Source organism: Sphaerodactylus townsendi, linkage group LG09, assembly GCF_021028975.2.
Source record: "Sphaerodactylus townsendi isolate TG3544 linkage group LG09, MPM_Stown_v2.3, whole genome shotgun sequence".
In the NCBI taxonomy this organism is placed as follows: domain Eukaryota; kingdom Metazoa; phylum Chordata; class Lepidosauria; order Squamata; family Sphaerodactylidae; genus Sphaerodactylus; species Sphaerodactylus townsendi.
Genome location: NC_059433.1, coordinates 82,146,505 through 82,165,164, shown reverse-complemented (window position 1 = coordinate 82,165,164; position 18,660 = coordinate 82,146,505). Strand labels below are relative to the sequence as shown.

At 44.5% G+C, this 18,660-nt stretch overlaps 1 protein-coding gene across 3 annotated transcripts in view; it reads right to left on the bottom strand.

The window, feature by feature from the left end:
- Positions 1-1,043: 1,043 nt before the first annotated feature.
- SYBU (syntabulin) overlaps positions 1,044-18,660 on the bottom strand; it is a 63,787-nt gene continuing 46,170 nt past the window's right edge. For 2 of the 3 annotated variants that reach the window (XM_048508004.1, XM_048508006.1), the window contains exons 3-6: positions 14,177-14,279; positions 7,421-7,621; positions 5,309-5,458; positions 1,044-2,860 (exon numbers count right to left, since the gene is read on the bottom strand). In XM_048508004.1, coding sequence (XP_048363961.1) covers positions 1,750-2,860; positions 5,309-5,458; positions 7,421-7,621; positions 14,177-14,279 — 1,565 coding nt within the window. In that variant the 3' untranslated portion in view covers positions 1,044-1,749. The remainder of the gene's footprint in view (positions 2,861-5,308; positions 5,459-7,420; positions 7,622-14,176; positions 14,280-18,660) is intronic. The other variant, XM_048508005.1, reaches the window with a different exon arrangement.

Sequence of the window (18,660 nt, the reverse complement as noted above, 5' to 3'; positions counted from 1 at the left end):
CGTTGTGTTGAAGCCAACACACTTCCCTAAATAACACAAATGAAACCAAGCTGTGAGCAGAGGTCCACATTCCCTGTAAACCACTGATAGGGATGAAGGGTGGTAGGGATGATCTTGGTAGGGATGAAGGGTGGAAAGAGCCAGGAGAAAGAGGTGCAGAAAAAGAAAACAACGAGAAAGACGTCAAAGGAAGAGGTGTGAACAGAATGAAGTAGAATAAGAATATGAATATGAGAAAGGGGATGAGGAAAAAAATACAGACTGGACAAGATGTGGTTGCCACAGTGCGATTGCTGTGAAATGCTTTAAGTGTAACTACTGGGGGAAAGAAGGTGGTAAAGCATAGCCTGGTCTCCTCAGATCTCAGAAGCTAAGCAAAGTTGGTAGTTGAATGGGAAAGAAGAAGAAGAGTTTGATTTATATCCCCCCCTTTCTCTCCTGTAGGAGACTCAAAGGGGCTTACAATCTCCTTGCCCTTCCCCCCTCACAACAAACACCCTGTGAGGTGGGTGGGGCTGAGAGAGCTCAGAAGAACTGTGACTAGCCCAAGGTCACCCAGCAGGCGTGTGGGAAGTGCCCAGGCTAATCTGAATTCCCCAGATAAGCCTCCACAGCTCAGGCAGCAGAGTGGAGAATCAAACCCGGTTCCTCCAGATTAGAATGCACCTGCTCTTAACCATTATGCCACTGCTTCTCCTCTTTAGAAAGCACTAAAGAGGCCTCTGCAGAGGAAGGCAATAACCTCTGCTTCTCACTTGCCTTGAAAACCCATTGCTGGAGTTCACCATACATTAGTTGCAGCAATGGCACATACATACATGTAGTTGGCTTTGACAGCTTTTTCTAGTCATTAGAAACAACAAGCTAGCAGAGATTTTCCCAGGGTTTTGGGAGGGGGAGGGGAGTAATTGTAGTCTGGACATTTGAGATGACCACATCACAATCCCTCCTGTTGCAGTCAGACAAACGAGCACTCAAAATACCTTACACTGGTCCTGGATAAGTTCAAGTTCAGGATACGCAAAGAAAAAGAAGACACCAAGTCAGTTTCGACATGCTTTACTTATAATGTAGTTATAAACGTTCCCCCCCCCATAAAAGAATATTTAACAAGAAAATAAGTTACTACGTCATACACTTGAAATATCCTTCGCACAACTTGAGTGACATCATTACATTCCGAGTAAGACTTCATTTAAGACTTAAAACATACTTCATCAAATATATTCACAACCATGTTTATATAAAAAAACATAACAAGATTCAAGACTCCCATCAATCTACAATAATGCATTTTTTTTCAACATTTTTGGTTACGGTCCCCTTGTACACAGGATTGGAGCAGTGGAATGCGGGGGTGATTACATAATTAAAGCGCATCAAGAAGCACGGACAGACAATACATGCCAAGACTATGTAAGCTGCCTTTGCGAGAATGAACCTTTTCCCCTTTCACATCTGAAAACATTTGGTATCACAACCCATACACCTAACGACAGAACGAGAAGTGCTGAGCATGCTTTCTAAAATGCACTTGTGTTTACACAGTGGAAACGAGTCGTCATGCCACCAATATTTTTTTCCTCTTCAGTTTCCAACAATGAACATGTTTTCAACTAAATATAGTGCAAATCAAACCTTCCGGAGCAAAAATAAGACCAGACCCACCATTACAGACACAAGCTTTCTCCTGACCTCGCTACACCTGTCAGAACTCAACCTTTTGCGTATTGTAGAAGAAAATTACACCTAGGGGCGGAGGTTGATGGGTATACGACGAAGGGAATGCAGAGCTACCAGACAGCAGCCACGAAGCAATGCTCCAATGTTGTAGACTGGATTAATTCCTCCTTTTTGAGTACTGAGCATCCATATTGCTGTCGGCACAATGGGGGCAGCAACAGCCATAAGGTCAACCAGGAAGTGGCTGCTCCAGTATCTCTTCATGACCTTTCCCTCAGACAACTGCATGACATTCCCAAACATTTCAGTCGGACAATCTGTGAAGTCCAGTTCCTTCATGACCCGGTTCTCATAATACCTAGAATCCATGGCATCGTGCACTGACTCCATGGGAGACAAAAGGATTGCAGAATTTGGATCACATGGAGTCAAGTCTACAAGTGAGTCTGTGAAGCTTTCAGGACAAGATCCATCTGATTCTCTTAAAGCTGGAGATGGGCTGATGGGATGACCATCTTGGGCCTTGAACAGGTTCTGAATCAGCTGTTCCAAGCCTGAGCTGTACAACAATACGTCTGCCTGAACTGCCTGTTCCATTGCCACATTGCGGTTGCCATTGTCATCCTCTTCTGTGGAGTTTGTTAAGTTTGACACATGATCCAGGTGGTTTAAAGTCGAGGATGGAAAGACAGCCGGATGCCCAAGTTCAGGTGTGGTAGCAACTGTTGTCTCCTCAAATATGTCATTCCCATTAGCCACATCATCACTAAGAAGCACACCACTATCTGCCAGATCCTCCATAGACTGGTCCTCCACAAGTAGACTGTCTGCCATTTTGGAATAGGTTGTACTCGTAGCCAAGGACTTATCAGGTGATGCACACTCATAAGTTAGACTCCGATCCTCACTGAAAGAACCGTTCTGTGCTATTTCCATACTTTGGAGTAAGGATTCCAGTTTCTTATTCTGGATGTTGATATCCACAAAATACTTCTGAATCCCTTTGTCTTTCTCAGCCAAGCTGTTCTTCATGGTTTCGATGACCTGCTTGAGCTGCTTGATTTCTTTCCTTGCTTCTTTCAAGGCAAGCTGTGCTTCCACACGATGACACTCTTCTTCAATCCAATCTTCTCGCATGCGGGCCAGCTGAGATTTCAGTTCCTTGATTTCTGTCTCTCTAAAGAAGAAAAACATTAGTTCCTGTGAACAAATTCTGCTCTCACTGGGGAACAAAGAGCAGTGGACACAGTGCACACAGTTTAAAAGTTTTTAATCTATAATCTGTAATTTCTCCTATAGGTTGGACAAATATCTACAAAACAAGGAAAATGGTTTGTGCAACAAGATAGGATAATGGAATTCTCCTAGCCAACTAGCTCTCCTCATCTTTGAGCAATGACCAGTTTAAAAGTATAACATCTCAATCAGTAGTGGGATCCAAAAATTTTATTTTATTTATTTATTTTTATTTATTTATACTTTGGGCTTCTAGACCGCCCCATCCCCGAGTAACAGGTTCCCATGATGGTGGGATTCAAACTGTGGCGTAGCGCCAATGGGCCTGGGCAGGGCATGACGGGGGTGTGGCTGGGTATTCAAGGGGCGGGGCATTCCTGGGTGGGGCTGTGGCAAGCACGCAGCTGTTGCACCGGTCCTTGGGCGGGAAACAAATGCACGCAGGCGCAGGCTGCCATGCACGCTGGTGCACCTCCTGCTAGACTGCTTCAAGTTCTGCGCGCTACTGCTGAGAGAAAGGGCGTAACTAAGGCAAAAGTCATGTGGCAAAATCACCAATTAGTAACCCCCTCTCGGCACACACAAATAATTAGTAACCTACTCTCGGGAACCTGTGAGAACCTGCTGGATCCCACCTCTGATCTCAATCGAATTTCCTTGTTCCAGGTTGGATTTTGGGGATGTATTCCATTAATGGTGGAACATTCCCTTGGCACAATGAACCTTACATTGATGCAAGAGTCTTTTCCACCAGCAGAAGAATCTACTGCATCAGTGAGAGGATCCTTGGGCCAGAGAAATGTTCTACCATTAGTGGAAAGGATTCAACCCATTATTTTGTTCTAAAGATTGGATCCTTCTGACTTTTCTACTGCAGCAAGAAGGCCTCCTCTTGGTTCCTACAAAGGCTAACCAAGGAATCTGCATGCAGGATGAGGGTGAAGGATCCCCTTTGCATTACTGGAAAAATGGATAGGATTCAATTGGTATGTACGTAGAAAACTATATGAAATTGTAGCTGTGTGTAACATAACTCCAGTGGCCACCTTTTCACAGAAAAATGGCACTGGGAGTGTTGACTTGAATGCAGAAATGGCAAGTTTCCCACCCACTGCTTTCATCCTGCAGCCTCCCTCCACTAATGGTGTTCTACAGAGAAGACTTGGCCATAAGGGTTATGTTTACCAGCAGTGGCAGGGTCATGTGGCAGACTCTAAACCATTGTCTAAAGATGAAACTAAGTTCCATCTAATGTATGTTTCCAGTTGCATCTCCTCTACAGAATGGTCTTGGTAACAATGGATCTCAGCAGCAGCACAGCTGGCCTTTTTGGGAATTGTTCTTTTCAAATGACAAACGGCAGTTTTTAAAAATGGGTTTCTTGGACTTGGACTGTTCTTTCCATTCTCACAGAACCAGATGCCTTCCTTGCACCAGGAAACAGAATGGAAATGGCAGGATGTACTTTCTCATAACCTGGAGTTTCAGACTTTGGAGATTAGTGTGGCTCAAGCCAAGATTTTCTCCCCTTTTTAATTATCTCTCCCTTTCTCTTTCTGTTTCCCTTCCCATCCCCTCTTCGTACGATGTATGGATGGATCTCAGCATTGGGGCTGGGGTACTGTCAATGTCTTATCCCACCCAAAGTTGAATGGATTTTATTGCTTTCATTGTCTTATAATGGATTGTTGTAAGCCATAGGTGTCAAACTCGCAGCCCTCCAGATGTTATGGCCATCATGCTGGCAGGGGATGATGGGGACTGTGGTACATAACATCTGGAGGGCTGCGAGTTTGACAACTGTGTTGTAAGCTGTCTTGAGCCTGTACGGGAAAGGGCAGCCTATGAATCAAATAAGTCAAATCAAATTTGTAATTACTAATGGAAAATGCAGTCACAAATACAGGGCTGCAGATTCCAGTGCCCAACCGGACACATACAGATTATTACTGCATTAAGCAGTTTCATGACCAACAAAGAGTTTCTCCTTATATTTCTGACTTCTCTTTCACAGGCCACCAGGTTTTCCCATTCATGTGGGAAGCATTTTCGATATATCGGCGCAAACTGTCTGGGAGACATTACTTCAGTCATACCGATCTGAAGCTATTTCCATGATCTCCAAAGTACTAAAACTTACAGACGGATGACAGCTAGCCTAAAAATGGGAGTGGTAAACCCCAAGCAGCTAAAAGCATTCCATGTGCGGAAGGGGCCAGAATGCTTCAATGGTATACACAAAGCTTTAAAAATGCTACGGTTAAAGCAGTTATAGTTTGAGCCTATAAGCAGTGCTTATTAAAAGCAGTAACAGTCAAAGTGGGCCCAAATAGCCCTCAAAAGGAGCACCGTCTTTACACAATGAATCTTCTAGCAAAACAAATGTTACCTTTCTTGAAGTTTGCTCTCAGATTCCTTCAATTTTGTCTTCAGATGCCTCACTGTCACTTCCTTTTGCTGCAAGGGAGTCAGATACTGCTCCGGACTCGGTGGTTTAACGCCATGGTTCTCTCCACAAGAGGTGTATCGCGCAGGCCGCCTGAAACAGAAAGACGTCGTTGCGCATGCAACTTTTTAATGCTTTTTTCCCCCAGGAAGAGCTGAAATTGCATTTTGCTCAAAACGGGACGGGTGATTTGGCAAATGAACGTGAGGATCAGCCACCCTCATTTGGGCGAGAGGCAGGCTGTTGGTAAAAGACACCTTTCCCCAGTTCCTTCTGTTTCAGACCCAGATACTACAGCGTCTCATCTTAAACTGCAATAATTAGGTGGTAAGATTACTGCATACAAATGATGCCAATATACTAGAGCGTGCCAGAGTCTGTGACATTGTTAGGAACACAGGAGGGAGGGAGCTGACATTCTACAGCCCAATCTTCCACTTCTAGTGGTAAGCAATAGTTTGAAGTGGCATACTATAAGTAGCCCGCTAGGCAGAACCAGGATGTCCCCATTCCTTACTAATCTCCACCCATAAACAGTATCTGAAAGACCATGGGCTGGACATTTCTGGCTTTTTGTTGGCCCTAGTAACCATAACAATGCCCTGTATGAGAGGGCCAGGCTTGGTCATCTTCCTATCAGTGCTATGCTGTAATGGTGGCTGTGCTTCCCTCCAGTTCCACAACTGGATCCCAGTTAGGCACTGAAATCATAGGGCAACCTTGTGATTGGTCAGTGTTCCACTCTTCTGGGACCAATCCTTTTGAGATACGGCTGGGTATACTTCACATAACAGCTTCAGTCCTAACTCTTGTTTTATGCCGTCAGGAAAAGGCAACTCGATTTTCCCTAATTTCCACCTCCCACTAGAGATCTTAATTTCCCCCCCTACTGCCTTGCACAAGGTGCACAGTAGATTATGCCTGGAGAAGAGAGGTCAAGATATCTATTTTATACAGGCGTGGCTCCACAAGTACTAAATAGGAACCAAGTTCGTGCAAAGGGTTGCCAACTTTTAAACCAGGCCTTCTATCTGTCCCTTTAATATCAATATGACCTGCAGTAGTGATCACATGCTATTAACCAAGAAAAGCTTTAACTGCAGATTTCTGTGTATTACACCTTTATTAAAAGGCAGGGCATTTTTCCCCCTGACCAGCTGGCAACCTCATGTGCACCTTCAAGCTGACTAGTGAGACTACTGTGTCTTGATCTTCATGGTTGCTAGAGTGTGGGAGAGTTGCTAGAGTGTGGGACCCCATCATCCTTGGGACAGAAAATCAAACCAATAGCTGCAGTCCTTGAATTGTCTATTCTGGGATTGACTAAATTATTCTAAGTAATTACTAAATTACTCTAAGAGCCAGCGTGGTGTAGTGGTTAAGAGCAGGTGCACTCTAATCTGAGGAACTGGGTTTGAGTTTCCGCTCTGCCACTTGAGCTGTGGAGGTTTAGCTGGTGAACCAGATTAGCTTGTGCACTCCAACACATGCCAGCTGGGTGATCTTGGGCTAGTCATCATTCTTCGGAGCTCTCTCAACCCACCCACCTCACAGGGTGTTTGTTGTGGGGGGTGGGGAAAGGAAAGGAGATTGTAAGGCCCTTTGAGTCTCCTGTAAAAAGAAGAGTTTGGATTTATATTCCCCCCCACCCACCCTTTCTCTCCTGTAAGGGATAGAAAGGAGGAATATAAATCCAAACTCTTCTTTTTCTTCTTCTACACGGAATTTGAAAGGCAAATATTTCTTGACCTCAGGAAAACATCTCCTGTGAACAGTTGGCCTTACAAAAGAAGTCTGGAGGAATGCCTATAAAAACACAGAAAAACACCCCAGTTTGTTTTTGCAGCAGCTGCTGGTCAAGATGAGGGTAAGCTTTGTTAAGTGATACACTGGCCAACTGGAGACTGTTTTAGAAGAGATTTTAAGCTAGGAAGACCCAGGTACCTGCAAGAATGTGCGATGAGGACAATCTTCTGCTACAGTTCAAAAGATTTGGATGATGTGAAGATGGAAGGGACTTAAAAAAGAAGGATGGGCTAGGGAAGGCTCACTTGCCTCATAATGGGGCTATCACTTCCCTTGAATGAACCTGAATTGCTGCTGCTGGCTGAGGAAGCCCCATAATTCTGATGGGTGCTAACAGGACTCAACTGGTTTTTGCACAGCATCGACAGGAAGTCCTTCTCGCTGGATGTTGGAGGACTAGAGCCAGTCTTATAGGACAAAGATCCGCTGTTCCGTCCGTGAGGCCCCCGACTAGAATGGAAACCAAACACAATGCATTATAGGGCATCGTGGACAAAAAAGAAACTGCACACACATTTACTACAATATGTTATACCCAACATTTATTTAGGTGCTAGCAGTAAAGCCCATTTTATGAACAAATAAAATGGGCTCTAGACAACTGTTGGTGGGTTAAGGGCAAACATGGAGGGGGGGCAGCCCCTCCTGTCTTTCTTCCCCCCTTGGCCAATGTTTGATATTTCACTCTCCCTCTCCATCTGTGCCTGCTTCTTTCTCTATCTTGCTCACATGTAACATACACTCCCATCCTCAGATCCTCTCTGTCAAGGGGTGGCCAACCTATGGTGCTCCAGATGTTCAGGGACTACAATTCCCATCAGCCCCTTGCTCAATGCTGCCATTTCTGTGGCAAAAGTCATTCTGAGGCCCAGGAATGCTGCAAGAATGGTTTACCAGTTCAAAAAGTATACCAAGCCATAATTAACAAGAACTATCCTTTGCTATCCATCAATTTCAAATCTATGTACTACTATCTTGCTAATCATAAGCCATGATTTGTCAGCGAGGACATCACATCAAACTACAGTTAAACTAGAACTTAGCTGTGGCTTGGTGTCATGCCTAACATGAGTCAGTATCACTCAGCTAAACACACTTTAAAGGTTTATTGCAATAATGTAAGATTGACTTGAAAAATAAAAGAATTAAAACTGGAATGGCTCCATATAAGCTGCCTTCAATTAGCTGGTAGAAAGACGGGATACGAAAGAATGTGCTATATTTTTAAAAATTAAGATATTGGCCTGGATGCTATAATTTGTTTTGTTAGTGGCGCAGCCTTCTTCTGGCTCTAGCAACTTCACCCGGAGGAAGACATGTTTTCTTCTTCTGGAAGAAAGCTTCTCGCACCGGAAAACAGTAGCACCTTTAATTAAAAGCAACAATAACACCCAGACAATATTACTGTCCAGGCGACAATAGCACCATTTAACATTGATTTTCCAGGGGAACAATAGAGGTGTCCTGCTGTATTATTCTCAGGTAATACAGGTTTTCTTGCCTTCAAAATGGAAATGTCACCCTTGTCATTCAGGCTTAGTGTGGTAGAATAGTATGGCTCTTAATAGAAAGAAGAGTTTGTACAATTTTGCTACAAAGCCATTGTTCCTTATCATCTGTAGTACAGAAGCGCAGTGGCTACCCATGGTGGGGAAAACTAATAATCCCTTCCCCTCTGCCCAAAAACATATGCAACAGCAGAGTCGCTGGAAGTCTCCGGCCCTTCAATGATCACGGCTGAAAGCACTCTACACAGGCCAGGACGCTACCGCAACCCTGGCTAAGCTGTGGGCGCTATCTTCCTCCAGATGCACCGGTTACTCTTGAGGACCAAGGCGAGTTCTGCAGGGCCTGTAAGACCAAGGAGCAGCAGTGGCGTAGGAGGTTAAGAGCTCGTGTATCTAATCTGGAGGAACCGGGTTTGATTCTCCAGCTCTGCCACCTGAGCTGTGGAGGCTTATCTGGGGAATTCAGATTAGCCTGTACATTCCCACACACACCAGCTGGGTGACCTTGGGCTAGTCACAGCTTCTCAGAGCTCTCTCAGCCCCACCTACCTCACAGGGTGTTTGTTGTGAGGGGGGAAGGGCAAGGAGATTGTAAGCCCCTTTGAGTCTCCTGCAGGAGAGAAAGGGGGGATATAAATCCAAACTCTTCATCTTCTTCGTTCCACTGGGCTTTTGGTGAGGCTGGCCACAGATTGGCTGTCCCCTTGTGAGGCCCTGCCATGTTTTTGTCATCTCTGACAGTGCCCCCGCTGGTTTCATCTTTGGGCGCTGCCAGCCCCTCCCAGCCTTAAGGCCGGCCTGAAGACCGGGTAGTCTGTTATTATTGGATTGATACTGCATATTGAACCTTAAATGTTTTAGACGTTTTTAAGTAATTGTGTTTTTTTATTGTATTGTGAACTGCCTAGAGCCCTTTGGGGATGAGGCAGTGTACAAAATCAATCAATCAAACAAACAAACAAACAAACATGCCATTCATTGAGATTATTCAGCTGTTCACCTTATAGTTTTTTCTCCCACTAGCATCAGCTGTTGGCACAATTTGCTAAAGGCCACAGACCCACATAGGGCCTGCCACTGATACCCTGAGCCCATTCCAGGTAACACAGGGAAACATGTTGCCTCTGCTGACATCACAGATACATTTGGCCTTAGAGAATGGGGTAAGCATAGAGTTGGGAGAAGGGGGGTTGAGACATGGCGTAGCAAGGGGCCCCAGAGGGGCTGGAGCCCTTTGCGTCACTTCATGGGGGTACATTACACGGCCACCTTCACAACTGCACCCAGGTCCTGAACTCCCCATGGAATTTGACACAGGGGCGCAGTTGAATGCTGGTGTGAGGGGCTCGCCCCACCCCAATATTCACATGGAGATCGGGAGCTGGGTAAGCCTGTTTGATCCTGGCCTCATCGAGGTTTGGGCCCAACTTTTAGACCTTGATCCAAACCTTGCTGAGGCCAGGATCAGACTGAGCACTGGGGACTGTCTGCGCTAGCTTTATACTGTCGCTCTCTGCCCCTCCTCCACCCCACAAGCCCCACCTCTGGTCAATTCAGGCCAGAGCACTGCTCTGAGTGTGTGTGTGTGTGTGGGGGGTCCCTGGCACCATTTTATGAAGCTGCACCCTTGGTTTGAGGATTGCAGTTTGGCAGTGTAGAAGCCAGCCCAAGAGTTAAAGAAGTGCTGCCATTGCCATCACCACAGCAACTGTGCTGCTGCTTGAGTTGAACTTCTGCCATCCCCCCAACCTTCCCTGTGGAAGGATTTCAACAGGGCAGGGATTCTTGGGGGGTAGAAAAGTTTTAATGTTCTGCCCCTCTCCACCTCAACAATAAAAGACTTGCTCCTGTTGGCCTCAAATCCTGGTCTCTTCCATGTCAGTTTCAGTTAAAGAGCCTCGTGAAGTTGCCCTGCATAAAGCTCCCTACCCCACAAATTCCAGTCATGGCACAGTTTTCTTCAGTAGTACAAATCAGCCTGGATGTATTGAGCTGGATCCTGCAAATCCGTTCCACAGGCAGAGGGATTTTCATCACTTGCGTCAGGGCTAGACTCTTGCTTCTAGAGGAAATCCTCTGCGCTAGTGGAATGGATCCACATAGATCAGCAACTCTTTTATTTACATCCTGCCTTGTTCGCTGATGGGAATCTCCCCTCCTATCCAAGGAAATGATGTGATCCACATCTAGAGCTGCAGCTCTGGTCTGGGAAATTGCTGGACAGTTTGGTGTGGTGGAGCCTGTTTAGGGTAGAATTGAGGGAGGGGAAGGACCACAGCGGGTGATAATAACATACAGGCCACTCTCCAAAGCAGTCATTTTCTCCAGGAGAACAGACTTTTGTAGTCTGGAGATCAGTTGTAATTCCAGATCTCCAAATTCTACCTGGAGACTGGAAATGCTACCCTACCCACTTAGCTTTCACAAGATTGCTGCATCATTACACCCAGGGAAACTAGGACTTTGGAAGTGGCACTTTTCAGAAGAATAAAGTGCAAAACCTCCAGCTCCCCCCACCCCAATCTTAGAATTTCTAAACTCTTCTCAATCTTAAACATCTGAACTACCTGCATTTTTTTAACAAGGGCCAGTAATGTCAATTATCTTTGCCACTCCAGCTGGTAAACCCATACGAAGTGGCCTTATACTAAATCAGGCCATCAAGCTCAGTATAGTCCACTCAGACTGGCAGTGGCTCTTGCAGAGTCTTAGGTAGAGGTCTTTCACTTCACTTCGTGCCTGGTCCTTTTGAACTGGAGATGCTGGGGACTAAACCTGGGACCTTTTCAGTACAAAACTGAAGCTCTTCCACAGAGCCACAGTCCCCTTCCCAATGGTGACATGAGATTTGCCCCTTGCCAAAGACAGAGAGCCAGTGTGGCGTGCTGGTCAAAGGAGATGGATTATAAGCGAATTCCACATGGCCCCAAAACAGCGGTGTGAAAATGGTGTGAAAACGGAGTAAACCCTTTTACACCGTTTTCACGCTGCTGTTTTTTGACCCATGCAGAATCCATTATAATCTGGAGACCTGGGTTTGATTCCCCACTCCTCTATATGAAGCTTGCTGAATGACCTTGGGCCAGTCACAGTTCTCTCAGGACTCTCTCAGCCCGCACAGAGGCAGGCAATGGCAAACCACCTCCAAACATCTCTTGCCTTAAAAACTCTACAGGTCACCAAACTCTGCAGGTTGTCACACACAAAGACAAATTAAGCTACTTGTGTGAATAGAACCCACAAAGGAAGGGTGTGGTAAATCTCCACTGTGGGGAGCGCCAAACAAGCCATGGGCCAAGACTCCCTAAAAACCAAGACCCGAAATATAAATGCAGGAAGTAAGAAATAAGAAACAGACCCCAGTAATCAAGTGGCAAACATCTTTTGATTTGGAATTGGCTTGAACTTCCCCTGGGTACAGAACACTTTGTGCCAACCAGATGGTGGAATGACTGTGCTGGAAACCATCCTCCCCAAACTGTGGTTAGGGTAGCTCGTTCTTCACATTTGTTAATAAGAAAGCAACAGAGAGCTGTATCAGGACTATACCAATGCGCCCAGCCGTTCTGTGAGAACTGATCCCGGCTCCTCTTGCACAGAGGAAGCCATAAAAGCAGAGAAACGATTTGCATTTTGTACACACGGCACAGCAGAGATATTTTTGGCAGGCATAATTTGCCTGGCTGGCTCAACAACTGTACTTGAAAGGATTTTATACAGGACTTCGGGGAAAATTTCAAAGCTCTGCCCTGTGGTTTCCTTTACTTTACTTCCATGCTTGGATACTTATCCAAGTTTCTTTCTTTCCTTCTTTTTGGCACTATCAATGACTTTAATTCAAACATCCTAGTATGATACTAACTTCATTTTAGGGAGGAAATGACAGAACAAAGGCTATCATGTTACTCATGCAGTTCAGATTAATTTAATTCCCAATAGCAGCAGATAGGATTTATTACAACGTTCAGTTTCTCTCAGTGCAAAACATGCTGTCCAGAGGGAGAACATTAGTTTTATTTAACAAGCATTTCTTATTTTATAAACAGGGAACAATCAGTGAGATGCTTTGTGGTTTCTGGGCTGTATGGCCGTGTTCTAGCAGCTAGAACACGGCCATACAGCCTGGAAACCCCACAGCACCTCAGTGATTTCGGCCGTGAAAGCCTTCGACAATACAGAGAACAATCAGACTTAGCCTTATCCTTTACCTTATTTCTTTTTCCAAAAGACTCAGTCAGATTCTAGAGGCAAGTGTGGTTAGAGTGTCAGACTAGGATCTGGGAGAATGAGGTTTCCAAGAACAGGCAAAGTGTGGTTTTTCCTTGCCTGCACAGGGAAAGCGAAGCAGGACACAGCATGTGTTTTGGCGTTGTTTGGCTTTTCTGCTCCTCCCCACCTTTCCCTGCCCAGGAGCAGTTCTGTCAGCATTTCCTGGGGACTAATAGGGCTCCTTTTTTAAAAATTTAAGCACTTAGGATTCATCCCAGAAGCAATAAACCATAGAAATGGTCTTTTAAAAAAATCAGAAACAGATTACTTCAAATGACCACCTGAACCCAGAAGCAGGAGAACTACAGGGCAGGCAAAATGGTGGCTACACTCAGGGGAAGCAGCCGGGCACCTCCTCATGTGCAAATAAGGAAACGTGGGCCCCACTGTGGGCCCCACTGTGTGTGTCACTGTGGGCTCCACTGTGACACACACAGCTGCCCTGAAAACTGTAAGGGCACAAAGGGCCACTGACTGAGGTCCACAGTTGGAGGAGAGAAGGCTTAAGTCCCCTCCCCAAGTCCCAATCTGAATTGGGTCGGTGAGTACCTGGTAAGTAAATTCCCAGCACAGAACTCCCACAGCACATCTTTCAACCTCCTGTAGCTCTGACACATGGCCTTCATAACTACCAGATGAATCAAGCTTTCCTTCTACCTGTCTCCTCTTGCCCTTTTTTCTCCATGATATCCTGTCATTTCCTAGCCTTCCACTTCATTGGTCTGCATCTTCCTCACAAGCTTTCCTCTTCTGTCTTTCCCTAGCCTGCCCATGCCAAATCAGCCATTTATCATTCAACACTGCCAGCACCGCATTCCTTTGCCCCAACATTTCAATGCACAGCAACAAGCGTGCTCAGCTTAAAAAATTTACAGCCAAAAACAAAGCTAAAAAAAAATGTGCTGACGAGTGGACGAAGGTTAATTGTTTAGGAAGCTTTTCAAGAGAATGTGACCCGCTTCCCGCTTCTTGGCATCCAAAATGCTTTTATCACCTTTGCCGGACCACAAAACTATGTGCTGAACACAGCAAATGGCTACGCTCCTGCAAGCTTACAGTCTTTGGAGAATTCTCATCTAAATCTCAGGTTCTTGTTTGTTCTACAAATCATGTCTACATATTGCAATACGAGACAGACCTTTCCTCTCCCAATCTGCCCAAGAAAATGTATTTCCCCAAGCAGGCACCATTCAAAATAGGGGAGACAGGATAAGACACTGTGGCTTACTTCCGAGAAAATGATGACCTTTTGCTCCCAGCCACGGACATATGGACTTCAGGGGCTGAAATGCTGCCCGTGCTGCTTGACGAGCTAAAATCAGCTTCGCTTCCTGAGAAGGGAAAAGTAAGAATAAAAATGTGATGGCAAGTCTAGGACATTAGCAGTTCTCAGACTCCATGATAAATCAGTGGCATCCTTCCTTGTCTCTCCCACTAGAACTTGGAAATGAAGCTCATCATGCGTTGAATGTTGAAAGTAGAGTAATGTCAACCTAAGCCAGTGGTGGAGAACCTATGGCACGGGTGCCAGAGGTGGCACTCAGAGCCCTTTCTGTGGGCACATGTGTACAGAGTTCATCATATGATCACCCCACACACACATTTAGGCTAGCCTGGGCACAATCCTTTACCTGGGAGTAAGCTTGGTTGCTGGCAATGGGGCTTGCTTCTGAGTAAACCCCCCTAAGGGTCGTGACTCACCCATTCAAAGTGTTGCACGGTTGCTTCACCAAGCTTGCTTCCGAGTAATGTGCGCCTCGGAGCCAACCTTTTTTTCTAAACCAAAACCTCAGTATTCAGGTTAAATTGCCATGCTGGCATTTTGTGATAAATAAGTGGTTTTGGGGTTGCAATTTGGGCACTCGGTCTCAAAAAGGTTCGCCATCACTGACCTAAGCAAATGAAGATGCTGCAGTATTTCCACGGATAATGCCCCTATAGCGAAAGAGCTGTTGCCCTTTTTTTAAAAGCCCTCCAGCTTCGTTGTGGGTGAAATGGCAGGTACAAGAGAAAAACAACACTGATGTGCCTTCCTGTCCAAACTACAGAGTTTCGGGGAGGGGATAATTGAATTGAAGCAGGTTTGGAAAGAACACAGAAAAGCAGGGGAAACCATGGAGGGGGATGCCTCGAAAATGATTGGGTTACAATACTGTGTAGATGTTCTAGAAACCAAAAAACTGCTGCAATTTGAAAACCAAAATGGAGCAGAGAACCCATGTGGAAGCCATCTAATTTCCTCTTGGAGTTCGCCTTTGAAGCTGTTTCATTGAGAAAATGATGATTTTCGGATCAACAACCCCAGTTTTTCTGGAAGTCTGAAATGTTCAGTAACAGATTTTTGAAAGTTTCACTGTGTAAATCTATTTGTTCTTTTATACGGGATCTGATTTACCTTTCCTACATAAACCACCAAAGGGATATTCCCAATGTAAATTACCACACAGAGATATATCTCTTTGCCTGGTCTTCCACATTGGAATCTTTTGTTTTTTGGAACTTCCACATAGCACATTACTGTATTTGTCCTATTTCCAGGTTTTCCCTGTCATCCATACACTTCTTCACAAACCTGGGCTGTTTCCACACAGATGTTTTACTACGTTTTGGGTTCTTTATGACAGTATTGTCTTGAGGAATGTGCCCATGACAGCGCCCTCTATTGGTCCTTCTGCATTTTTCTTTGTTTTGCAGATGTCCCAAATCTATTTTGATACAGCATTTTTGAAACATCAGTGCTAAGGCACCTTGGACACCATGTGGATGGGCAGGTGTGCACTTTTTTCAGGTTCTGCCCACCTAAGTACCACGTTCTCCACCCCAGTTGCTGCTGTGGCCATTATCCTCACACACATTATCCCCATATTATCCCCACACTGTGGCCATTATCCCCACATTATCCCCAAAATGGCTGGGGGAAGCCATTTTTAAAAGTATCAGCAGTAGCTGTATCATTGATGCACTACAGTGTTAATTCTAAAGCAACGATGAACTAGTTCCCAGCTTTCATTTTTAAAAACAAGCTTATGTCTTTAGCCCTTTGTCTTGTGGAAGATTCTGGCTGCACATTTCTCTATATACCTCTGCAACAAAAAGAGACTTAAAAATTAAAGATGGAATCTAGTACGGTGCTGTTAAAGGAGTGCAGGGGGAAGCAGCCATGGAAGGCTCAGGCAAGGAAAGTGCTAAGAAAACCTCTGTGGGGATGATTCATTGCTGTTTCCTTCATGAGGGAGTAGCCCTCTTTACTCAGATCTTTTTTGGGGAAAGGTCAAAGCCTCATGTGTATTAGCTTGCCATCTGGGAGGAATGACACATTTTCCTGCCCTGACAAAATTCTGCCCACATCACTACTGTTTCCCCAATTGCAGTCACCACTTACCATATATTTTAAAAGCCATGCCATGGCTTTCTTAGTCTCTTCTCTTTTAAAAAAATAATTTCTATAGAGCTATAGCAATCTACTGCCATCGGTTTTCATTCCATGATTTGCAAAAAGGGAGGGGAAACTCACCACACAAGCAACCCTTTCAAACTCCAATCAATAACATTTTCTCCACAAAAGAAACAAAAGGTGGAGAAACAACGTTTGTTCTATAATGCACTATTTCACATATATGAATAAAAGAACAACAAAAAAAGGGTGTTGGGTCCCCATGGCAACTATGATGAGGGCCACTGCAGCGGGCCTGTGACCAACGGCAAGCTTATGAACCCATTAGGAAAAATCATAGTCCATAGTTGTAGCTTATTTCATTGATGATGTTTAGAAGATACCATAGTCTGTTGCCGGGCAGACAAGCCCCCTCACTACTAAGAAGAAGGGAGGAGAATAGGAGTGGTACAGAAAGACAGAGGGAAATGTAGAGCAGGGTCTGTAAGAAGAGCAGAAGAATAAAACCTTGTTTTAAGAATCTTTCCTTGCTACACAACCAACAGTTGCTCCTGTACATCAATATGAGCTTGTGATACAAAGGTTGAAATGATTAGAAAGCACAAAAATAGCATTTAAAAGCCATCCAATTAAACTGAGCTGGTATTTTGAAGAGTATAAAAAGGCTCAGAGGGATCTAGACAGATTATTGAAAAACTCTAACCTTGAGAATAATCCTATAAAAATGAGGGAAATAATCCTATAAAATATGGTAAAATAGTAATGGACCAGAATGGGTAAGAATCATCATCATTTAAAAAATTATTATTATAAGGCATTTAAAAAAAATAAACATAAAATTTTTCATTTTTAAAAAAAGTAAAATGATGATTTTACCTTTCTGGCCCATTACTATTTTACCATATTGAATAGGATTCTTTCTCCCATGTTTTGGGATGACCTAGAAGTAGCAACAGCAGGCAGATGTTTACCACGTCAGGTAGGCATTAAAGTACTAACAATGATAGATACCCCTTCCAACATAATAGCTACATTGCACCTCAGAGGAGGACTTAACCATGAGCTTTGCAAGAAATTCCACTTATGGAAGCATGTGACCGGGTCTACTAGATCACAATTAATTTAGCAAGCACCTTATATCCTAGCCTTCCCTTTGTCAAGAAAAGGGTCTGCTCTAATGCATGTGGATAGTCACACAATTTATCAGTAAACTGGTTGGCCCTTATATGGATGATGAAAGCAGCAAACCAGACCACCCACAGACAAGGGGTCTGGGGGGTCCACTAGACATGATCAAAACCATGATTTACAGTGCAATCCTGCACAGAATTACTCCAGTCTAAGCCCACTGAAATGATTGGAGCAACTCACTTTAGGATTGCACTGTTAGTAAATTACTCCCCTCACCCAAAGAAAGAAATACAGCACTGTATTTTTACAGCTTTGTATTTTTACAGCTTTACACCTTTACAGCTCTGGCCCCCGCCTGGTGGAATGCTCTTCCACCAATGGTCCGGGCCCTGTGGGACCTTGCTGAGTTCCGCAGGGCCTGCAAGACCGAATTGTTCCACCAGGCCTTTGGGGAGACTAGCCATTGCTAGGGGCCCCTTCCTCCCTTTGTTTGCTGCTGTAACATCATGTGGCCCCTACCGCCCTTCTTCTTTTCTGATGCATGTCTGAGAGGGAATTGATAGCAGGCGCCATCTTGAGCTAACATTAATATTAATTTTATAAGCTGCATTTTAGTGGGGTAGGGTTTATTTTTATTAGAGCCATCTTAATTCATATTTATTGTATTTTAAATTGATTGTGCTCTATCTGTACTGTACACCGCCCTGAGCCCTCCGGGGGAGGGCGGTCTATAAACCCAATAAATAATAATAATAATAATTTAAAAAATCCTGAGAAGACTTGATAAGGAGTAAATATGCTCCAAGGAAAAATATTAAGAATTTATTAATATAAGTGTGGAATAGGGTTGCTGTCCCCCAGGTGGGGCCTAGAGAACTCTTGGATGATAGCTAGGGTTCCAGCCTGGTGATAGAGATCCGTTCACCTCGAGAAAACAGCCACTTGGGAAGGTGGACTGTATGGCATTATACCCAGTGGTGGGATCCAAAAATTTTAGTAACAGATTCCCATGGTGGTGGGATTCAAACTACATTGGTGTAGTGCCAATGGGGCTGGGCGGGGCACGACGGGGGCGGGGCATTAATAATTTCTCTGTTAACTGTAAAAAACTCTTACTGTAGAAAAAAAAGTTCCTAATTTCCAGCTGGTATCTTTCTGTCCATAATTTAAACTCATTATAGCAAGTC